This window comes from Fringilla coelebs (genome assembly GCF_963513975.1).
Source record: "Fringilla coelebs genome assembly, chromosome: 6".
Taxonomy (NCBI): Eukaryota; Metazoa; Chordata; class Aves; order Passeriformes; family Fringillidae; genus Fringilla; species Fringilla coelebs.
The window spans coordinates 17032000-17057222 of NC_140034.1; the positions used below are offsets into that span (position 1 = coordinate 17032000).

The window sequence follows — 25223 nt, forward strand, 5'->3', positions numbered from 1 at the left end:
TGTTAATCAATTTTACTAGTGAATTCTAGGTCTTGCAAAGAAAGTCCCTGTTTCACACTTGGCATTTTTAGTATAAACAAGCTTCAGAACAAAGCTAAAGAAATGAAAGTGAGTAGCCAGGATCTATTTTCGTGATATATTAATTTTCCAGGCCTCATGATTTCCATTTCAAAATAAATACTCTTTGCTGCTTGTGTTATTTGGAGGGATCTTTTTCTTGAGTCTCAAATGACATGCTATAACAGCAGATATAGAAGTTACCCAGGAAGAGCAAAGGTATTTTAGTACATGAGAGATCAGTAAAATTTTAAATGAGAAATTGCTGCAACCCTGTCTGAGCATTTGAAGGAAACTACAATACAATGGATTGTAAGTGAAAGTGAGGCTTTGTTTGTGTTTGGCTGTGGGACCTGATCTCAGATAAAAGAAAGCCAAATGCAGATAAGACAGAGACAAGAGAGCAAAGCTGGTGACAAAACCAACAGGGAACCTCCAAATAAACTGGCTACATAGGATCTATAAAGCCTCAAGGAGACTCTAAGACATACTTGTTACCCTCAGTTTCTCACAAGCCACTTTGTATCTTAACCAGTTTTAGAATTGTCATGTGAATATAAAGATCTGAACCTGTTAGCACATCCTGGGTTAGGACAAGGGTCCAGATAGATAAGTTAGTTCTAATATGAAAATACCTGAGTAAAATTTGAAGGAAGGTAGGAAAAAACTTAGTACACAAGATCTTTAAATGATGTTTAGTTTATGAAATGAAAAGCTTACTAAATGTGTTTTAACAAAAAAGAGCCAGAAATGAGTCAGATGACAGCTAATTGTGCAGTACCAAAGAAGTACTTAGGGCTTTATGGGTGACAGTATTAGCATCAGTGCAATGTCCCTGAAAGGTGCCTCATTGGCCATTGCTTTGTATATGTGTGTGTTTTCTTCAGAGAACTAATTGCTGCATTATGTTAAGAGATACCTTTTTCCTAAAGAGGAAACATAAACAATTTGAATAATACCATTTCAAAGAAAAAATTTAGAAATACTTTTAAACTTTTTTTCCTCTTTTTTATGCCACTCTTTCTAAGGTCCAGGGTAGGAAGCATTCAGTATTCACTCTGTTGAGTTTTTATACAGATGGCACAGAAACTCATAAGAATCTTACCATAGTATAGTTCTGTTTTATAAATAAATTGATGTAAAAAGGTTTTAATAGTGTATTATTATATGTGCTTTATGATTAAATACTGGAGGCTTAAAATCTAACAGTACACTTCCCATATAAATTACTTGTGGCCTGGCTAGCAGCCAGAGTCCTTGCTTTAAATTCAAATACAAAATGTAGGCCCTTTTTAACACTAAATTGCATGCTTGCTTTTCCAGTGGAAGAGGTTAGATGATCTTTGTGGCAGTGAATTGCACCTTTTCTTTACAAATTGTTCTGGAGAGAAGAAGGTGCTTTCACTACTAGTCCCTGGAAGGCTAACAAGTGCCAGGCTGCAGTGATGTGCTTTACAGAAATGGCTGTCAGGCAAGAACAGGGTTACTCGTGACTGGTGCTTATTTTTGGTACACTTGCTAGTATTTTTCTTATAACACACTCCATGTGCTTCTTGCTTAGACTTCCCTTTTAAGTTTCTTCTGAATTTAAGTTTTAAAATAGGAGACAAAAACTATAGAGAATGTTCAGCTGTGCAGGCTGGACTCTTAAGTTGTTTCATCAGCCAGTAAAAAGGAAAGCAAACTTTACTGCCAGACACTGTTTCAGATATCTTGGGCAATTCCTTGTTCACAATGACATGAAATGCTAATTATGTCCTGTGCTGCTTTTCCTTTGTTTCTTTCAATTAAGGGAACTATGATGAATACTTTCAGACTAACTTCCTCTTACTACTGATCTGTGTATTAGGAATTTCTGGTGCTTTCTGGTTTGTTGATTTATCTTGTCACACTTAAAAATGTATATTTCATGTGACAGATCTCATTAAAATTCTTAGAAAACCTGCAGTATTGAGTGAAGATTTTGTTTATTTCTTAACTTGTAATGATGAGGACAAGCTTTTGGGGTGCAGTTCAACTTGTACAAGATTCAATACTTTCTTTTGGAGTATCTGCCATTGTTATCATTATGGATATGGTGATGGAATTAGACAATTTCTCATCTGATCCATTATGGAATATTGTACTGCCTTTATTTTTTAATCAGGCCTAATCAGTATGAGGTTTTGTAATTTGTAATTATAAAACAACTAGAGATATGCTGAGACTTAGATGACAAGAAGGAGTGTAGTTTAAAACATTCATGGTCTTGATTTAAAAAAAAGTCATGACTAAATATGCTGGCAGTAATTGACTATCCAAAGTACAGTTGCCATTAGATATTCTCCAGTCATAGAAGCTTTTTAATTCCAGTAGTTTGAAAAGGTTATTATTTTCCAGTGAGATTCTAATCTGACTTGGAAATTTTACATTTTATGAGAATTATCCTTAGTATGCTCCGGGAATGTTTTCTATGCAAAAAAACTTTGTGGAGTTTTTTGCCACAAGGTGCTTTAACTCAGCCTTCTTGATTAGGCAAGTTCTACATTCAGTGCAGTTTAAGGGTAGTGTATGCTGTGATTGCTGTGTGTATTTTAGTTCTCTTTTTTGTTCTATTATTAGTTGTAAAATAATCCTCTAATTGCACTCTGTGGAAAGACATAGTTAATACTAACATCAGAGTGAATGCAGCAACCTGAAGACTACAGTGTATAATACCACCACAAACCTTTTTGGGATTGCACATTGCCATAAAAAAGGTGTCAAGTTTAATAGAGAGTATTCATAGTAGCAACTCCAAAAAATGTCAGGTACAGTTACCAAAGTTTAGTGTGTTTTTTATATAGACTTTCAGACCAATATGAAAGCTTTCATAAGAAAATTAATCTGGCATTTAAAAAAATTCTCCAAAATGGTAAATGTAAATTAAATATTGAGTTTGGGGTACAGCCTCCTATGAAAAGGGTTGCTAGTAAATCTTTTATACCATGTATATGGCCTTCATTATTTCAGTGCTGGTAAATTCTTTTTATTACTTCTACAGGTTCAGTCCATGCCACATCAATAGCAGCTTCCAGAGTGGAGCAAGCATTGTCTGAGGTTGCTTCTTCCCTGCAAAGCAGTGCCCCTAAACAAGGTCCCCTGCATCCTTGGATGACTCTGGCTCAAATATGGCTACATGCAGGTATTGTGATAGTAAAATTTATTTTTTATGCCCTCCCCTTTATTGCTAGGCTAAGGACTTACCAAAATCTGTTTGCTTAATTCAGAATCTGTTGCCACTTACCAAATCATATTATTTCCATGTGTGTGGCACCAAAACAAGCCAAGAAATAAAAAGCACACTAGAGTTGCTCTGTGTGTAAGATCATTTATGAAAGATAAGGCAGTAGTTTTAGAATGTAGCTGTTACCAGTAGAGTCCTATCTTCTGTAGAACAAATACAGTACTCTCTCCCTTATCCCTGAAGAATTTAGTTTCTGAAGTACCCAGAGTATCTTAGTGCTTGGAAATCTAGGTGTCCTTGAAGAATCACAGAATATTCTGATTTGGAAGGCACTCACAAGGATCATCAAGTGCAATTCTTAAGTGAATGATGCATGAAGGGATGGAACCTGTGACCTTGGCATTACTAGCACCATGCTCCAGCCAACTGAGCTAATCCCAGGTCACTGAATCCATTGCATGGAAAAAGATGTAAGATTTTTGACTAGATTTCCTGTAACTACAAAATTTTATACTAGAAAAGAACTGCATATGCAGGGAAAGAAACAGTAGTAGTACTATCAAGCAACCTGTCCCTTGCAGCTGTGATAATGAGCCTGAATTGGGTTCTTTTCCTTCTGGTTTCATTAATGTTAAAGATTCAGGATTGTTTGTCTAAATATGCAGTCATCTTGAGTGGATTTAGTATTTGTTATGATGCCTCAAGCTAACTGCAGTATCACAAGTGGCTGTTACATAAAATTTTAACCAGAAAATTATGATCCAGTGTATTTTTATACAGTTAAAAATGTATAACATGCAATTGTTTTTATTGATAGCTGGATCAGAAAGATGTAATTTAGAAATCAGCCAGCAATTGTTATGCTTTGTTCTGCTTTCAGAGCATTTTTCAGCGACATATTTTTTTTCTTCCATGTTTTCAACAAAACAGTGCTTTATTTAGCATTTATATAGCATTTAAATTTACCTATTTACATCTACAGTTTTGTGGTGTGAAAGTCATTGCAGGGTAATGGCTCCCAGTTTTAAATGGTTTAGTGGTTTAGAGAAAAAACCCAGCAGATTGGAAAGAAAGCAATTACAGTGATTAATAATAGTGATCTCATTTGGCCTACTCAAAGGCAACATAGATTAGAACAGGGCAAGGTCCAACAGGGTGTAGTAAAGTTGCCTGCTCTGCATTGTGGCAGCATTGATTTTAAATATTTATAAACTGCCACAGATGACCATCTACAGTAACTCTTAGCATCTATAATGCTGGTAATTTCTCAGCCTTCAGTGGCAGCTTGTTCCACTCCTTATTTACTGTTTGGGGTGGGGGGAGGGGGGTTGGTAAAAAAAAACAATTTTGTGGGTTGTGGCAGCTTTGGTTTGCCAATCTGAGTTTCTTCTTTCCCAGCCAACGCACCAATCAATGTAGTGGGTTTAGTGCTGGCCAAATGCCAGTGCACTCACTAGAATTATTTCCTCATTTCCTGCTGTGAGATAAGGATTAGGATGAGGGCAAAACAGGCTCAAAACTTTAAAGGGTATAAAGAAAACTTTATTAACAGAATTAAAAGATAAAATAATAAGAAAATCAGAATAAACCTTCAGAATACTTCTACTCCTCCCCCACCCTCTTTTCTTTCTCACTATCTAGGTAAGGGGGAAAACCTGGGACTTTCAGTCAGTTTACCACCTCCAAAATAGTCTTTCTTTAGTTCTCTTAGAGAGAGGAGTCTCTCTTGCCATGCCATGGAGACTTCTCCACAAGAACAAAAAAAAAATGAAAAATCCAAGACTTAAGATAAAAACAGGAAACTAGAAAGAGTATTCTGGGCTTTCAAACAGCTATTTAGAAGTTGTAAGTCTTGATACACTTAGAAAAACAACTTTCCTGAAAGAGTAACGTATTTAAAATGATTTAGGTAATAATTTCTTTTTTAAGATGCAAAATTTTTTTAGGAAAATAGTCTTTATCTAAAGTGAAACTATTTACAAATAAAGCACATGTGACAACATCTAGCCATGGTATGATGAAGCAAGAATCATTAATTGGTCCTGACATTCCTTCCACAGCTGAAGTCTACATAGGAATTGGGAAGCCTGCTGAGGCTACAGCATGTACCCAGGAAGCAGCTAATCTCTTTCCAATGTCACATTATGTTCTCTACATGAGGGGTCAGGTGGCTGAACTTCGTGGAAATATTGATGAAGCCAAACGCTGGTATGAAGAGGCCTTATCCATTAGTCCTACCCATGTGAAAAGCATGCAGAGGCTGGTAAGTCCTGAGCCCCTGTTCATGAGCAGTGTCATCTCAACTGGTGATACTGTGCTCTGAAGTCTTGACTTGGTGTGGATAACCTGTAAATTGTGAGTTTGGGATCTATATTCTTATTACAAAATGCTTTGGAAACAGTCTTTCCTGGCATTTATTCTGTCCTTTGTGTGTTGGGACATACAAAGGATTTGCAGGCCATAAGACTATTTCAATCCTAGTAGAAACTGTAGAGGAAGAAGCAGTTTGCATCTGCCTAATATTCATGCCATTGGGAAGTGAAGGTGGCCTATGGTAAGAGAAGAGTTGGATACTGTAGCTGGATACTGTACAGGAAAGACCAGTCATTTTGGTATTCTGAAGTAAAAGTTAAATTCATAAAATCATAGAATATTCTAAGTTGGAAGAGACCTACAAGGATCATCAAGTTCAACTCCTGTCCCTGCACAGGACACCCCAAGAGTCACACCAGACATCTGAGAGCATTGTCCAAATGCTTCTTGAACTCTCTCAGGCTGGTGCTGTGACCACTTCCCTGGGGAAGCTGTTCCAGTGTCCAACCACCCTCTGGGTTTTCCTGATATCCAGCCTAAACCTCTCCTGACACAACTTTAGGCCATTCCTTCAGTTCTGTCACTGGTCCTGAGAGAAGAGATCAGTGTCTGCCCCTCCTCCTCCCCTCACAGGAAGCTCCAACTGCAGTGGGGTCTCCCCTCAGTCTCCCCCAGGCTGAACAGACCCAGTGACCTCAGCCCCTCCTCACATGGCCTCCCTGTCTGGGCTCGCTGTTATTTGTCTCTGCCCAGACAAGGGTGAGATGGGTTCGCTCCCCGGGCTCCAAAAGACAAGGCTGGACTCTCAGGTTCGGTCTTCAAGGTTGTTTATTATTTCTTATCTACAAAGATTTTCTTTCCGCTCAGCCGGGGTCCGACTAGCAAGGCAGCCAAAGGCACTCTGACTGCCCACAGGGCGGTCGCATCTTTTATAACAAAGTCTATGTAAACTATATTTATCTTTTGTCCCCAATATTTATCATTTTTATTACTAAGTGTACCTTTACTAAGAACCTGTCAAAAATACCTACGTCACACAAAAAATGGAAGACAAGAAGAAGGAAGAAGAGCCACGTGGCAGGCCCCAACTCCCTCCATCTTGTTTTTCCAACCCCCCTGTACCAAAATCTTAAAATCTGTACTTTGACCTGTAATTGTGCTATTTCTACATCCTTTAAACACCAGTGATTCTTATATCCCCATATACAGGTGGTACATCTCTTGCAGGGTCAAAGTTGAGCCACCAGGTACTTTTAGCAACATCCCAAGGCTCCCGAGCTCCCCAAGGGTTCTCTCGGTAGCTCTGGGCATCAGGAGAGGTGCGCCAAGTTCCCACACCTCCCCTCAAGGCCCTTCACCATCCTCACTGTCCCCCTTTGGATGCCTCCAGGAGCTTTATATCCTTCTTACCCTGTGGTGCCCAAAGCTGCACACAGCACTCGAGGCCCCCCCAGTGCAGAGTGCAGCTGTTTGCTGCATGCTGCATGTTTATTGATGGCCTTTGTGCTGGGGCATTTCTTGGGTTTTTGAAAGGTACAGAATCAGTCTTGCCCCTGAATGAATGTATAGCTCTAAGTACAAAGGTACCTTCCCCACTACAAACATATGTTTGTTTAAATACTTCATAGATACATATATGTATATATTGTGTGCTTACTATGTTAGGAAAATTACTTTTAATCCAGTTTTCTTGCAGATAGAGCAGAATAGAACAACTGAAATCAGCTTCTTACCCAATCTTTTTGTTCAGAAATAGAAGCTGGTTTCTGCCTAGGTACTTATGAATTATTCAGATAAATTTCCTGTGCATCCCTGAGGGAAACATATGAGACAAAAGATCAGATAGGAAGGCAGCACAGAGAAAGTTTTTTGTTTCACCTTTTTCAGCATTTCAGGATATTTGAGCCTGCTGACAAATGCCAAAAGATTGCCTTCCCTGAAGAAGCAGGCAGTCAATCTAAAGCAGTGCAACTCAGTGAAAATGAAAGCTCATGTTCTGCTGGGTGTCTTTTTGCCCCTCCTCTGAATGCACTTTTGAATAAATAGTCTGTAAACACACAGTGCTCTTCAGAATGACTGAGAAATTAGCTGTCTGAGAGACATGTGTTGTGAGATGAAAATTACTGGGCTTCCAGTCTAGGTTTCCTTTTTATGAGATTTTCTGTTTGAGTCCTAGCTTGAAGGTAACTGCTCATTTCATTGGATTGGACAGTCCTTTTTAAGGATTCTTATAATTTAAAATTTTGTTTCTAAGAGCTTTTTCTACTGTTCTGCACCTTTTCTGCTCTAGGATGATGTTTTGAGTAGATTCTGAGAGATTTTTGCTGCTTAAATACAAATATTCAAGATGTATGCTATAAAAATATTTGTCTATGTAATTTCATGTAAGAGAAAGTACAAGCTCCTGTATCCTTCTAGACCTTTTCACTATTGCAAAAAGTATTTTAATGAAGAGGCTTGCAGTGTTTACTCTTGCCTGTGTGTATAGATGAATATCTGTACAACCCAACACTTTGTGTATATTTGCCAATTTATTAGTAAGAAATATGATATTAGTGGCAGGGGAGCTATCACAACAGTAATGGGGAGGTACCAGCCCCTATCACAACAGCTCAAACATTGACTTCTAATATTTGTATTCACAATTCTAAGCTGACAGTTGGTTTATGAATGAAAGGTCTGTGCAAGAAAACCCCTTTATTTTCTGTGATTAATTTGATATTTAAAAAATATTTGATATGGCTTTCTAGCAATGCTTAGAAAGTAATATCAAATGCAACTGTTTCCACATTAAAGTTACCTTAGGGCCTATATTTATTTGATAAGTTTTGGTGAATTTCCTTTTGAGGGGCAAATACTGAGTATAAATCATAGTAGCTTTATGTATGAAATGCAACAAAAAGCAAGAAAGATTTAAGGATGGCATGAATTCTAGCATGTAGCATCTGTACCCAGGCCTACTTCTCCAAGTAAAATTGCTTGAAATATTTGAATTGGAAATCAGTTCAGGAGGACTTTTGTTTGTTTTTATTAAAATTTTAGAATGAGTGACGCCTGACACTCAAGAAATTCCTGATGCTAATGATTTGAGAATCTGGATCTTTGATTTGAGAGTCTTTGTAGTTGTCCAGATGGGGGAAAAAGTAAAATGTTTGTTTCAATTTGTATGAACAACAATAGCATATTGGGAATAGGAGTTTTCTCCTTTCATAATCCATCCTTTTAATGAAGTTACATCACTCTGGTAAGAAGTATAAAACCCTAAACTTAGAAAAATTTACTATTTTTCATAGAGCATTTCAATATTTTCACCATAAGTCTCTCTTAAGTACCTATTCCTGAATATGATCTACTGTTTCTACACAGAAACAACCTTGTTAATTTAAATTACTGGAGCACTGTGTAAGTAGAGACCAAAAAGGTTAGTTTTGTGGCTTCAGAAGTGTTGTACTTCTTCCTGTGAGTTACATCATGTGCTGTGCTTTGGAGTTTCTGCCAAAGACTCTTATATTTGTCTCTCCTGCAGATCCACATTCTGTCAGTGTGACCATGAAGACTCTGCAGAAGTCTAGTATATTATCTGAATGAAATTGCTTTCTGTTGGCTGGCATCATAATTTTTGCAAAATTACAATATTTTTAAAGAAACAATTTCTTACTCATTTTGCTGCTGTCTCTAAGGTCTTCACAGATTTACTCCTGTTTCAAGAGAATTACTAAAATGAAAACCAAGAGATCTTGATGATGGTGTGAAAATCGGAGCAGTTAAGAGTGATGAAAGAGATCTGTTTGCCAACAAAATGATGATCATAAATGGGAAGGTTTGACAGGGAAAGCTTTTACCTCCTAATGAAATGCCTAAGACAACATAACACCAAATGTTGGGGTCTTGATCCATGAGTAAATGAAAAATGGTTTAGCTGTATTCTGCTCAAGTGAATTTGGGAAATGGAGCTGCTTGGGCCATGCTGTTGCATTACCTAAGATGGGAGCCATTCCAGCAGAGAGCTGGCTGCGGGGGCAGCGTGTTCCTGTTCCTGCTCACTGCTACTTCCACCCCTTCTAAGATGTTTGGGGGCTTATTAATTAAATCAGCCCAACAACAAAACTAGCTTTTTTTCAAGGAGAAATGCTGTTTAAATTCTCTGCAGTTCCTTGTGGAACTAAATTATTATTCCCTGCACAGTTAATGTTTTAATCCATATATTCATTCACTTTATTTTGTTGAGCAATGCTCATTTTAAACTCTGCCTTGTTCTCAGGTGCTATTTTTTACTGTTTGTCACTAACTGGAATTTTCTCCAAAGCAGAGGTTATACCAACTTGCTATTTGGCTAGCTCTGACTGTTCACAAGATGTTAAGAGGGAAGCAATAACATGTCATTATTATTTAGGTGTACTTTACAGAATTCTTTTGAACAAATGTGGGGTCCTTTCTTCTTTTTAAGGTTTGTGTAGTGCACTCAGAAAAAACAACATGAACTTGTGTTCCAGAGGCTTGAAATGCTTTGATTTGTTTTCTCTATTTCAAATATTATTTTCTCACACCTAATGAAATTTAAAATTTTCTTTAATTACTTCACTTTTAAAAGATTATTTACACTTCAGTGTCATATACCTATGGTTATCACCTGCCTGATTTTGGCCAGAATGAATTTATTTATACAACTTTCTCCATTCTCCCTGCTCTTTATCACTACCTCCAGATTTCTGCATTATTGCTGCCTTCCTGCTTTTCTCATTGTTTTCCTCCCCTGCAAAAAAAGGAATAAACATTCTTTTATCTTCTGCAGTCAGAGTGCTGTTGTGGAAAGTAGCCCTACTGCTGACGTCTGGAAACTCCTGAAACAGACTATCATTCAGTAATGCCTGAAATGGCAATGAATATTTCAATCCATTGTCCAGGAAACAAATCTGTGTATTCTCTCTCAGGCTGAAAATTTTCTACTTAAATTTAGCTTTGAGATGAAATAGGTATCCAGCATTTGTATGCTGTTATTATGGCAGAAGACTGTAGTATTTCCTGAATATCAAAAAAAACCCACCCCAAAACCATAGCACTTGCCAGTTAATTTTATTTGTAATTTATGTTCTTAGAGCAGAAAACTAAAACAGGAAGGGAGAAATTACGTAAACAATTTGCTCATGTAGAAATCAGTTTTCAAAAAGCAGTGTCTTAGGGAGTTACATTTCCTACTTCACACTCTTAGATACCTGTTTCCTATAATTATGCATAGCTAAAATAGATCTCATAAGGCTTAAATTAGCTTTGTGTGCTCTAACTCTCAGTTCTAAATAGTTATTATTTGCAGTTTATTTCTTACTGTACTATACTGACTTTTTATATTTTTTTTCAACCCAAAGACTCTTCCAGAAAGAAGTCTGGCAGTATGTATGGGTTGTGTGTTCTTGTAAGCCTGTCACACATGTTGAGTTGACTGAAAAAAAAGGAAAAGCAGAGAATACTTTAAAACATGAATTCAGAATCTGTTTGAAGGGGTCATGGGAGTTAAGGAAGAGAAACACAGTGCCCCAACTAACTTTTTTCTTTCAGTAATTCAGTATTCTCATATGGAGAACATTCAGTAATTCATTGATTTTCATCCTCAGGCCCCTGCACAGTAATATTGTTGGTTTGGGCCTCCCAGGTTTGTCCTAAACACATTGTGCTGGTTCTTGTGGGTGGTTTGGGTTGTAACTGGTTACTGCAGAGCTAAATGCTGATGCCAAATCTCAGTGCTCCTTTGACTCACTCCCTAAGTGCATTCTTTTGCACAGGGTGCTTGAAGAAGAATGGAGAAATGAAGGTCATTGGTTTTGTTAGATTTGTGTGTAAAATGTTGTGGGTTTGCCCTTCAGAAACTTCAAAATCATTTCAGAAAAAGTAGAGAAAGCAAAATACATGTTTGGCCAAAAGCTCACTGCTCCTTACAGAATGCATTTTACTGTGATTTGACCACATCTAAAAAAAAATTTCAGGTGATTGCATTCTGTACCCTGAGAAAACAATGGCCATTCTGCTTGCATTTTAAGCTGGAAACCATTGAGTTCAAGTTAGTCAAGGACTATTTCGATATATTTTAAATACTTCATCTGCTGTGAGGCACTCAGAGGTTATATTCTCTTCTGTCATGAAAATATTATTTCCCCTTTTAGCCTTACAAGAGAAAACCATCAGTGCTTGGTGCAGTAAAAACTTGCATAAAATCAACTTGCATGGTCATTAGTGCTTGAAGTATATTACAGTGGAAGTCAAGGTGAAAAATTAGGGAGGTGTTTTTCCCTGTTTGTTTCAAAGTTACCTTATTTTATTTTTTAATTGAGATCAAATACAGCAGTTAACTACTTCATACTGACTTGGAGAAAGATTCGTAGAATTTTTTAAGTCCTAAATGCTGTATCTGAATTACACAGTACTCTTTTAAATCAGATCTCTATAAGTTCAGTATTTGACAACAATAACTGCTACAAATCTGAGTTTAAACTAGAACCTAGTTTCCCTTTTGGAAACAGAAAGTGACTGTAGGAATTTGCAGCACTAATTTTGTTTATAGCTTGAAGCACTGAGCTCCCATTTACTCAGTCAAGACTGTGTTGATTCCCTGAGAACTGTTGTTCTGTAAGTGGAATTATGGGTCTGATGGTATTACAGGTCCTGCTTCATAACAGACTTTCTTTTCACATTACTCTGTATTTACTCCAAATGGCTTAAAGCAGCTGTGACAGGAGCAGATCTTTCAACAAGAAAATAGCTCCATTCTTGGATGCTTTTCACCCTGTGAGTGCAAGCTCTCTATGGTCTCTTCAGCTCCTTGGTGCTGTCCTCAGCTGTCAGCCGTTGCAAGAGGAATTCTGCAGCTTGCTTAAATGGTTGTTTGGTTTAGACAGTCTGAGGAGCAGAGGATGCAAAAGGCAATCTGATTTTGTGCAGCATGCACAGTGGTTGCATCGAATGGAACTGGACTCATATGGAGAAACTAAGCTGTTGAGGTGTATTATTTATTGAGAATCTGGTAGCAATGGTTAAGGCAGCTTTCTGAATACAGAGAGAAACTCTTTCAAATAGAAATCCCAGGAAAGTTAATTTAAAAGTAGACAAAAAAAAAAAAACCAGCCCGAAACACTTAAAGGCTCAGAAAGCTGGGCTGGTTATTTGAGGTTTTTTTTAACTTTGGGGGTTGTTTGTTTGGGGGTTTTTGGTTTTTGATTTTTTTTTTTTGATTGCTGGGGTTTTTTTAGCATAAGGATTTTTGCCCGCAATCTCAGCTTTAAATTTCTGTTTTCATGTTATCTGTGTGATAGATTTTTCCACAGTTTATCTATTCAGGCACAGCTTGCCAGAAACCATTTTATCACTTCTGTTTGTTCCCATTTTAAAAAGTGGAAAATTAATTAGTGGCAGATGCTGGCAGGAGGAAGGGATGCTTTGGCTAGATTTACTGCTCTTTATTTGGCAGGTCACGAATCATTCCACTGTTTTTATTGTATTGTGTGGAACTGATAAAATTTCACCCATCAGATAATTCATGACAATTTGCTGCTGAAGCAGATCAGTCTGCAATGTGCAGTAGTGCTCCAAAGTTCCTTCTCTTTGCTTGGAAAATTTTAAAAATCTTTGTTTTCAGTTTCTGAAATACAAGTAGTGTTCTTCTCAAGCTTTGATTCACATTTTATAGGCTAAAGTCTTCAAATTGGGTTGTGTTATCAAAACTGAGCTATTATTAATTCACTTCATATGCAGCAACTATGGATCAAATATTATAATTTGGGAAGTAGCAACCATGTATAGTTTCAAGTTAAGGAAAAAATCCAAGGATCACCATGGCCCAGTCTGGAACAGGGCTTTGGTTTTCTAGAGATGATAACAAAGCCCCTGAGGTGGGATTCCCTGCCCTACACTGTTTCAAGTCATTGACAGGAACAGGAGCATGATAAGATAGCATTTGTGTAATGGTAACAGTATTTTAGATGCACATGTAAGATGCATCCACGTGCCAAGAGTTTGTGGGGGTCTCGCATCTTTGGAGATACTCAAAATCTGACAGCCCTTTGCAACCCACTGGAGGTAACTCTACTTCAAGTTTGGCTGTAGAGAATTCCCTTCCTACTTCTGTCATCCCGTAATTCTAGGAATGCAAGCAAGGCAATTCTAGGAATGCAAACTTTGTAGATAGAAGTAATGGTTTGTGTTAGGAAACATGATGGGAACACTTAGTGGACAAAGTCTTGTTACGTTTCCTGTTATGCAAGACTTATTGTATTTTTAAAAATCTATAAAGCACAAATTTTGTTCTTTCTTCTCTTGTTTCCATGGTACATTACCCATAGCAATCATGGGAGGAAAGTGCAAGAGATTAATACCTTTAATACTGACGTCACTCATCTTAACTATTTGCATATAAAATATACACATGTATGTATCTATACATATACTCTGTCCTACAAACCTGCCTTAATATTTTGGATACATCTTAGTGTCTTTGCATACAGAAGTGCCAGTAGCAAAACAGTGCCACTGAAAAGCCTCAGTTGGGACCTCCAGAAATTAGGTTTTTGGGTTTCTGCCTCTCTCAATGTTTTTCTTAAAGGTTCAAGAATACCTTAATAATCTGCATTGAGGCTGCTATAGACAGATCTGTGTCTAATATTATTTAAAGAAAACAAAATGTTTATTACTCTTTACTGTTGTTTACATGGGAAATATCTCTTTCATAGTATTAAGTAGAGATGATAAAGAGTCAGCAAAATTGTAAAAGCATCTGATCACAGCATAATGAAACATTTCTTTTTTCAGGCTTTTTTTTTTTTGGTAGGTTTTAGAAAGGGTAATTCCTGTTAAAAGTCTTTCCAGAGTCTTCTTATGCCTTTTACCTTCTAAAGGGCTGACTACATTAAAGTCATTGACAGATGGGTTTTGTTGACATCCCTTTTCCTCTGTGCCTTTTTCTGGGTAACTGGCTGCCTAAAATAGAATGTAAAACATACAGATTTATACAAATGAAAAAAAAATATTAACAAGGATGACTAATTTAACATAAGGAAAATGTCAGTAGTCTTAGTAATTCAGGAAATGGCCAGGAGGCTTTGTGTCAGTAAAGTGCTAATAGTTGTTCTTGATATTTAAGTTCTCCTTATTTTCAAAAAAAAAAGAACAAAAAGGAAAAGAGAGAAGGCATGGAAAAAACTGAAAATGTGTGCTCTTCCCTGCTGTCCTCTGTAGTCTCTTACACCCCTTTTCATGGATGCTTGCCAGTGCTTTTTTGCATGGATCTCAAAAGTTCTGTTTTTATTTTGCTCTGTGTAATTGCTTTACAATATGAGAATTGCTTTGCAAAACACTTTTTAAATTAGGTCATTCTGCTGAAGTATGCACTGAGCTAATTATGATTATTTTGCTTCCCTGGGCATTTTTGTGCTCATTGAATTTATTAAAGTGTAGCTGGGGCTGAGAACTTACACAGCAATAAAAGCTATGTAGCACCTGGTATGCTTTGCTTGTAGGTAACATCTGGCATCTAATCACTTATAATTGAATTTCATGTAATTAATAAAGAAGTATTGTTAAGGATTGGGATGGCAGGGTGTAAATATAAAGAATGTGAAAAAGGCTTTGAAAGAGTAGCCATCCTCATTTTTAAATGAACAAGAGAGATTTTATTTTCCTTCTCCTGAGAAAGGCTCTGTTGTAGAATTCTGTAGGTGAGAACTCTTTAACTACAGGACATTTGAAGCCTGCAATCATCTACACGTTGTCTCTCTTTTTTTTTTTCTTTTCTTTTCTTTTCTTTTCTTGTGCTGCATAACTTTGCAAATTGGTGAAATATAAGTAAGGGCTACGATCAACAGCAATCTGAAAGAGATAAACCATTCCATGTGGCTTAGTTGAGGTGGTGAGTAAATGAGTGTGAGAAACTTGCAGCACCAGCCAGGTGTCAGAGCCCTGACTCTCACTCTCTCTTAGAATAACCTATTATTATAAACTGGTGCAGGAGTTATCAGTGCATGTATTTCACTATAAATCTCATGCAGTTTTCAGGTGCAGTTCTATCCACTGGTTAAATGATCTTTTGGGGTTTGCTTTGTATTTGTCACAGGGGAGCTTTACTTGCTTTGGCAGAAGCTATTTCTTGAGAAAACAGACTGCTCTTGAGAGGGCCAGAAGTTACCTAATCAATTCTAATTCTTTTTTTCTGACTAGGAAATATAAACTTGTTCTTGAAAATTGTGCTTTATCTTATCCTTATCAAGCAAAAAGTAGCTTACCTTCATGCAAAACTAGAGATTTGGACACAACTGTCCCCCAGGAAATAATTTTAATCCTCATTTTTGCAGGGTTATGTCAAGCAGCTGTATTCCCCAGATAAGTTGTCTGCTCTTGTTCAGAGTTTTTTCTGCAAATCCCCAGTCTGGAGCAGTCTTCTTATGTCTCTCTCTCCCTCTTCAGCTCATCTCATTTTAAATTTTATTTGGACACCTCTTTTCCATTTGCTGAAGTTTAGCTTCTCTGCTAGCCAGTTTTATATTTAAGCAGTAATTCCCCTGCTCATGAGTCTACTGTTTAAAGATGAGTTGCACCTTGCACTTTGGAAGAGTTCAACCAACTTACTGTGTGTGAATAGCATAATATATTTTCTCCAGGATAGATTTCTTTGAAAAATAGACTGTGTTTTCTGGTAGCAAACTTGTGCTAGATGGAGTTAGGGAATTAGCCTTTAAGGTTAGTGATGGACTATATTTTATGTCAAGTTATTTGTTTAATCTAGAAGACAAAATTATTAAAGAGAAAGCGGTTATTTTGAGGAGTTTTAATTTGTGGGAAAATCTGAAGTGGGTTTTGTGCATCTCTGAAAACTGTGTTTATTTTGAAGGTGTGATGATTATTTTTCCATTATTATTCCTATCTGAGTGCATTCTCTTCAACAAGTAGCTACAAATGGCATGAAGAAAATTATGTGGTGATACTATTCAGAAATCTGCCATCTCTTGATTTCTCAGTAGGGGAGAGGAGACATGCTCTCTGGCCACTTTGTGTACTTCATCTCACTGGAAAAGGCCAGTGTCTTCTCTGAATAAAACTGACTGCAGATTTAGAGTTGTTAATGCTTTTAATGTTACTTCTGTCATGGCAAACAACCTGGTTAAGCTGAGATGGGTGGAAAAATACATCATGAATGAGACTAAGTGATGATAAACTTGAAAACAGAAAGCTGTTTACAGCTTTCATCACTTTTTCAGTCAGCAGTACAGTGTTGATCTGCACCTTTTAAATTTTGATACCAATGTGTGTGGACTTTATAGAGAGCCAAGAGGTAAGGGCTCTTTAGTTTCACCAGTTAATTATGACTCTAGCCTGTATGTTTTATTAAAACACTAGCTTTGCAAAAAACTCTTGGCATTTGAAAAAAAATACCATTAGTTATAGTTATTATATTTTCAGGCATGAATATTTAAGTATCTGAGGAAATTTGGAAGAATAAAAAGTAACTGGCTAAGCTGAACGTCTGCAAGTGTTATGGCAACTAAGAGTTGGTATGTCAGAGAGGAAGACAATAACTCCAATCTTGTTTACCCTTTTTCTGAATGAAAAATTTAGATATTTTTAAAAGGTTATAGTATTTTTTTATAATAATTCTGAGTGCTCAACATGTTAAGTTTCAAATATGTTTGGACCTGAACATGTATTCCCAGTAAGAAATGGAGAAGCTGAAGTGTAGGTGCTGTGACATACCTGGCTTTAAATACAGTACAAACCTCCTGATTTCTCATTCTGAGCATCACATTCATGGGACTCACATTTAATTCCTGTGATTATTCTTTCCAGTGCCTTTGCAATGTGAAGAAAATAATTTTCCCTACAGGCATCTCCAATGTCAGTCTTGTATCAGTATTCCCACTGCCTGCTGAAAGGAGCCTGTGGAGTATCTTTTGTGGGTTTTGACTTGCAAATGATTGGCAGACTTTTAGGAGGACTTTCCCTTATGATATTTAAATTTAGTACTCTCACTGATGGAGCTCCTATTAAAATGTAGATTATTAAATCACTTCTGTCATTGAAAACTGATTATCAGTGAAAATTATATATTTGATAGTTCTTGCCTTTGCCTGCAGTTTAAGTGAAGGGATCTGTGGCAGCTCCTTGATAGCCATTCAGCTTGGCTGTGTAAAATGAAGTCCTTGTGTGTATCATTCACTTTCAGTACTTTTAAATAATATATCACTTCACTTACCTACGTCTCTCTCCCAGTTCCCTTCCATTATGGAAGATTTGTCAGTGTTGGATTTGCTCCATGAACATATTATTTCCCAAGTCATTGCAGCTGAGATGCTTGGTGCAGGAGATGGCTGGATAGCAGGCTGGTTCAGAACTACCTGAGGCATCAGTGCATTGTTTCTGTGATTACTTTTTGCTCTGGTTTGGAGAGCTCAGTTACACGTAGCACTGGTTTTTTGTAACATATTTTATAGGTAATAAAGGTAAACTGCTTCTAAAATCTTTGTTTCTTATCTTACATTGTTACTTGGTAGTAAGATAAAAATCAAGAAAAGTTAACTTCAAACCAGAACTAAGTATCAAGTACATGGAGATAGAAATCTAAAGGAAAAAGGATTGCTGCTTGTATACAATTGCTTTTTATTGTACAATGAGTGGTTAGTTTTTCTTAGGTGTTCTGTTCAGGTCTATGCTTTGGTGCATCTTCCTACAAATGAGAATCATACCTGGGTTTGAAGAAAAACTAATTAAGTCTTGTTTTATGTCCTTGGGGAAATTGAAGACTATTATAGTCCCTAACTTGAATTGGCGAGCACAAATGTAACTCTGGAATGTTTATTTGTGTGTAACCAGAGTCAGTTTTCTCTGTTATGTGGTTTGTGTGCTTATGTAATTACCATTATATGCAATAAATACCATTTTGAGTAAGACTTCTCAGGCTAGCTTTTCCCTGAAGAGGGATAATACCCTCTGGGGAAGATCAGTTTGGTAAGAAATGGCAAACCATAACTGTGCTCCTGTTCTGTGATTAGTGGGAGGTAAACAAATGAGAGCTGCTTAATACCTTGAAGTGTGTCACAATGGTTGTAAGTATATACTTCTGCCCAGATGTTGAGGTTGAATGTAGTTTTGTACTAAGATGTACTTATTGGAATCTTGGGAAATTGAGAAAACTTTCTGCATCACACTGCATTACAGCTTCTTTCTGCTAATCTCTGATGTGTAGTTTATACATATGTGGTTTTTTAACACTAATCTGAGAAATCCTGTGTTTTGGTAGATGCTGGTGTGATGCTTCAAGGAAGCTGGCTTTCAAGAAATAGCCCTTAAATTAGATTTGAAGTTGATTTTAGGAACAGCTTTTCTTTCTTAAGAGCTGGTATAGAATTGAAGGAAAAAGCAATATTAGAAAAACATCGAGTTAAAATGGAGTGCTCATATTCAAGAGCCACATATCTATACATAAAGCATTTGACCTGGAAGAAATCTTCAGTCTTTCAGTACTGCTCAGCTGAACAAAGCAAAGCAATTCATTAGCAAAGCACTTACTTGGCAGAAATATGAAAACGTACATTGTTCGCACTGTTGAAAGCTAAGCCCTGCAAGGAAAGACACTACCCAAAACCACTTGAGCTTTAGTAGGACCATTAGGATGCAGATGTTTGATTCTTTTTTTTTTTTTTCCTAAATACTTTGATGAAAAATCCCAAAGTTTTAAAATGCTTTCCTCTTGTTCCAGGAACTAAACTTTGTAAGTGAATTTACAAATGCTTCTTTTATGGATGTATCTGAAATAACCATGTGAGTTCCATTTTTTTTCTGGGTTCTAATTAATTCGTCTTTTATTAGTGGTGCTGGTGAAATTATTTGTTGCAGCTCTGTGTGTTGAGTCTTCCTCGGCCACTACTAATACACTGTTTACATCTCACACATTGAACTTACGACTTAGGACCAATATCCTTAGGAAATCAGGCATACAAAATCATTCTTTAACATTTTTGTTTCATCTGGACAGAACAAGGAATGACAGAAAAAAAAACTTGTGCAAATATTACAAAAATAGAGGCAGGAAGAAAGATTACCAAGACTTTTTCATTATTTCAGATTTTTTTTAGGTATCAGTAAACACACAAGAGTGAGTGTTTGTAAATTCTCTGCTGCAGCAAAGACAGTCATTAGAAACCCAAACCAGGCTTCACTGCAGTCAGTGCTGTTAAAAGTTGATTGTTTAAAATTATTCCAGAGCATAACATAATGTACTGTGCTACATTAGCTTAGTTAGCTGTATTCCTGTATTGCATAATATGTTTAGATGAAATGGTGAATTATGTGTGATATAAAGACCTTATCTGTAGAGGGCTATAGAAATAACAAAAAAACATGTGAATTCAACATTTCTTCTGCACAATATGCCATGTGAAAATGGTTTCAAAGCACTAAATCTACATGGACAAAGGTGGTGTTAGGAAGCCCTTTGGAGGGATGCTTGCCATCTAAGAATATTTGCCATCTATCAGAAGTGATCTGACCTACTAAAAGAATGGATTTTGCCCTAGTTTCTGAATTAAAATGTCCTGGATGGTAAGTGGGTTTTGCTACCTTAAAATAAGTATTTTAAAATAAAGACAGTTTTAAAAGTACATCCTCTCATTTAAAAACAAAACAACCTTATTTTCTAAACGGGTGCAAGTAACAAATTAAGGCAGATATTGTCATGTGTTTACAAATGTTCAAAAGGTGAGCAGGTGAACCTCTATCAGCTGCAAAGTCATTTCAATTTCCATTTTTCCATGGTCCTTGTTACAGTTTGTCCTGACAGCTGACAGTAGCTTCTTTGGGATTCTGTCTGGCTTTTAATTTATGACCATTTGAAAAAGTGATAGCCACACTAGCATTGGAACAGATGGCATTGTGAGGGTCATGGACCCAAAGATTTAGCAGAGGGCTATGAAATGCTATGACACAAAGGCAGTCTGTGATGATGCTTTGTTATATTCACTGAATGCCTAGCCACAAGTTGGTAGGTTACAGTTGCCAGAAATAACTGGTTCTGATATAAAGCAGAAAACAGTATGAAATGCTGTCAGATCTATTAAAGTAATTGACATGTCAAACTTAATTTCCTTTAAAATTGTCAGATGATAGTATGAGCAGCTGGTGATCTCTGGAAAATAAATGAGGTAGCTTTAGTTTGGCCATCCAAACTCATCTCATTTGCTGCAGAATCAAAGCCTAAGCTTCAAGAATTCAAGAATTGAGGGAGTAAGTGTGGTCTTTCTGCTGTGTGGCTTACATTTTATTTATTATAAGATTTATATCTGAATATTTTTGTGAAGATAAATCCATGGATGTTTAACACAATAGCTGGTAGGAAATGTTTGTATCCCACTTCAGACTCAGCAGTTCACTTAAATTCCAGAATTCCCACCTTCCCCACCAAACCCATGCTGTAGTTCTTATGCCTTGAAAATCCCTTCCTTGAAAAGTGGAAGCTGCTACTCTGTATTTCAGCTCTTTACTCAGAGAGCATTAACTTCCCAGTTTGCTTACTCTGATCAAATCCTGGCTTTGTGGGGGAGTGCCTTTTCTGTCACTCTTGTTCTTCCTGCCAACTCTGCTCCAGTGAACTAGAAAAGTGACTCAAATGGACAAGGCTCTTACACTCGGGGAAGCAGGGCTCCAGTTTATTCCAGCTGCCTGTCAGCTCAGAGTAGTAAACCAAAGGAGAGGATGAAGAAGAAACTGCATTTGGAATTACATTTTCTCTGCAGATTCCAACCTTGTGCACTAATTTATTATACAGTCTGAAAAATGTATTTGAAGAGCCATAAACCAACCACAGAGTATGATTTAAGATGCAGTGTCAATCAGAACAGTGATGGATATCCACTTACAAAAAGTCCATAACTGCAAGTCATATTTTGCCTCCATCTTCAACAGGAATGTGATAATCATCATGGATGGCAAAGGTAAAATTAACAGTTGAAATGAAAGTATGGAAATGATGGCAAGTACTTGCTGGTAAAAGAGTATGGAGGAGTTGACCAGAATTCTGGAAGAACTAGTTGATGAAATAACTGAGGCTTCACTTAATATTACTGGAGTTATTAACAGAAAATTTTAGAATAGTTCATGCAGTACCTGTACTCAGCGAGAAGAGTTGCATGACAAAGGCAAAGTTTCAATAAAAGTGAGACTTGGAGACCCTTCAGTGAAAGAAAGAAAATAATTTTCAGAAATGCAAGAGCAAGACAGAGTATGGAAATGACTAGGGAGGACAAAGAGCTGGAGCAGTACTTGATCAGAGCTGCATCTCAATTGTGCATGAGTTGGCCGGGCACAACATGAGACATCATCTTGTCCCCGTTATCAGCATCATGATCTTGTTAAGAGTGTACTTTCACCTTTAGTTTTGTAAGCCTACAGATTCTCCTTCCCTTGAGGAATGGTGGTGTTTGTGCTCCACTGGTTGCTTTATGTACCCAGAACAGATGCTGCCATGCCCAGTGAAACCAGCTAGGGCTCGTCAAAAGGACAAGTGAAGCCTCAGTGTGCACCAAGGCAGAGGTTTCCCTTTGGTTCCTCCCAGGCTGGGCTGTGATTCTCTTGAAATCCTGAGCAGTGTGGCTGGATGGCAAACCCAGCGTGTGGCTTGGTCAGTGCTGAGGTGACTGCGCGGCAGTGTGGCACTGGAAATGTCTGCGCTGTTTTCTGGGAGGAGTAGGAAACTTTAATAATAATATGTGATCCTTGTAAACATGAGAGGAATATGCATAATTCAAATAAGGCTAAGTGGCATTGGCACTGGAGCAAATGAAAACAAACTAGGAGATGATGTGAAGAGGGTTCCTAGCACTTACAGACTAAACACTGCGGAGCAAGAAATCTTGGTGTAAGGTTGTCCGTAACAACAGGGGATAGAATTGGGTGACCTAAGAGGACTCTTCTGATCTGATGTTCATTAAATGGAAAATACCTTACTTTTGCAAGTTTTAGATAAATAATTAATTTAAATAAAAAATTAACAAAAAAGAGTTGAGAGAAAATGTGATAGGCTTATATGGAATTTAATTATAAAACTTAGGTGATGCTTCAGTTATAGTAATATGTTTGCTCCCAGATGAGTACTAGCAAAAGCTGATTTGTTGAGGTACACTGATGTTATTCTTAGCTCTTTAATAATTTTCCCCCGAAATACTTCTATTTGGGCTTCTCCCTTTAGCTGTCAGAAGCTTTTTTCTGTAGATTTTTCAGTGTGTGCAACTTCTTCCAATTTTGTCCAGGTAAGTCAATATCTAGGGAAGTGTTTGTTTGATTTTTCTGGAAGTGCTAGAAGCCCTTTCTTAGCCAATGGTTAGGCTCTGGCTCTTCTGACCTGTGCCTGATGGTGCACAGATGGGAAGGTGTGGGCCCTCCTTTCACACTGAAAATAGCTGTCCCTTAAAGAAGAATCTGCTGGCAGCTGTCCTGGCAGACTGGCAGGTTAACAGCTACCTACAGCTTCTGCCTTGCCTTTCAGAAGCCGGGGAGGGAGGGAGGGGGTGCATTCCCTCCCCTGCCAGGAGGGTTGTGCACGCTGCCATGAGGATGGCCCTTGCAGAGTGTGCTGAGCCCGAGCAGCAGATGGCAGTTCACATCTGCTTTGTGGGGGAGGAAGTGCTCTGTTTCTTGGGAATGCTATAAACATATATATTTATTAATGCTGTATTAAAAATAACCTCCTTTTCTTAGAGGTTACTGCAGTGCCAGTGTAGTAAGTATTGCTGTGGTGTCATAACACTTTTGAAACAGTGACATTAGTCATAGTTATAGCATATGTATGTACATATTTTTATATGCAGAATTCTCTTTGGCTAAGGGGAAAAAGAATAAAAAAATGAATGATGTGCTTTAATCTGTGAATTTCTGTTTTATTTTAGTAATGAAAAGATTGGTCATCTTTTATCTAATACCACAGTTCTGACTTTGAATATTTAATACAGCATTTTTCAGAATATTTGAGAGAAATGCACATGCATAAATGCAAAAAGGTACTTCAGAAGAATATCATTCTCTTCTGATTCCTTTTCCATAGTCTCAAAAGTTCAGAGAAGTAAGTGCTAGTTTCTGTAGTATTATGTACAAGTGCTGGCTTTCACTACAGTGGCAATCTAGCGAAAGATCTCCAGTGCTCGATTTGGACTCTGACAGTTCTATTAATTATAAATTTTACTCACAGAGCCTAGTACTTGATCTGCAACTCTGGTTTTCCTTTGATACACAAACTATTCCCCTGACTTCAGATTGATTTCTTCATTAAAACATTTGATCAATTTTTCTAATTACTATTTCCAGAAGCCACATACAATGTAATGTGTTCAATGTGGTTGTATAGAACTATCATTAATGAAAAACAGCTTCTTTAAAAGTCACTGCTTGCTATTTCTAATTATTTATTCTTTAATTCTATCTCTAGACTGATGGATTCTATCTCTGACTGATGGACAGAAAAACATTAATTTCTTGACATTATAATAGTTTTGCATGGAGCACAAGCTTTCAAAACCAGGAACCTTCAGGTGTTCTAAACTGAAACCTAGTTTTAGGCAGTGGAGTAAGGACCCTGAATTCCTCAGTTCTTGTGAAAAATCCAGATTTTGCTTTAATAATTGAATATTGACTCAGTGGGCTGACTTTGAGGCTCCCCACTTCAAAACACTTGGTCTGTTTATTCTGTTTGACACTGGTATAATTTTGGGGGGATTTGGGGTTTTTTTTCCCCTTTTGGTTGTTGAAACTTCTATGTTGCTTCTAGGTTTTGAATAACAGAAATACAGTTTGCTATACTTCTGACCCTTTGACTCAATACTGGAAAAATAATGGCATCAATAACAAACAGTGCTTTGGAGTCTCTGTATGGAGCACAGTGATCCAGTGGTAAACTTGGCCTTGCTTTGAACCCAGGCAGTGTTGAAATGCAGCTACAGATGAGACTGATAAAGTGGCATGATTTCTGTAGGGAACACACTGGGATGTGTTGATATCTATGAGCTGTCTACATAGGGGAAGAGGTTGGGGAATGAATCACAAAAGACAAGAGCACACCAAATTACAGAAATGGCTATGGGCCCATTTCATAAGCAGCACTGTGTGAAGCTGGGATCTCCTGCACCCGTTTCCGTCACAGGTGCATGTATTTGGTGCATCTGGGAAATCCTCATTTCTGGTTTGTGGGAAAGCTGAGAAGACAATGATGTGGCTTCTGTGCTGGGAGGGGGGAGGGGAAGGTGCAGTGGTGCCAGATGGAGGGAGGTGATCCAGAGACCTACATACACCTCATGGTGTCATGTAGCGGACACTGAGATGGCTAGGGCCCCGTGGAGGGTGTAAGCCTGAGATAAGCAATTGCTGAGTCAGAATAGCTAAGCCTGGAGTCCTCACTTAGGTCCTCCAGCCTAGCTTATCTCTCTGTGACCCTATAGGCTAGTTTTCCCTAACCCTTACAATTGGTCAGTTTTCAATCCCTCCTAACCCAATATAAGTAGCGATTCTTGCCTATTCCTGGTAGAAGAGCTTCCGTCGGAACCCTTTGCGAACCCTGCAAATAAACCATCGTGGAATCTCTGAGGCCGCCTTCTCCTCTCTCTCTGTCTGCTCTGTGGAAGCCACTGGGGCTGAA

The 25223-nt window shown here is 37.6% G+C and overlaps 1 protein-coding gene across 3 annotated transcripts in view; it reads left to right on the forward strand.

Annotated features, from left to right (window-relative positions):
• The window catches only part of TTC7B (tetratricopeptide repeat domain 7B), a 121702-nt gene that overhangs the window by 87780 nt on the left and 8699 nt on the right, over positions 1–25223 (forward strand). For all 3 annotated transcript variants that reach the window (XM_084208757.1, XM_084208758.1, XM_084208759.1), the window contains 2 exons: positions 3080–3220; positions 5323–5525. In XM_084208757.1, the coding sequence (XP_084064883.1) occupies positions 3080–3220; positions 5323–5525 (344 nt within the window). The remainder of the gene's footprint in view (positions 1–3079; positions 3221–5322; positions 5526–25223) is intronic.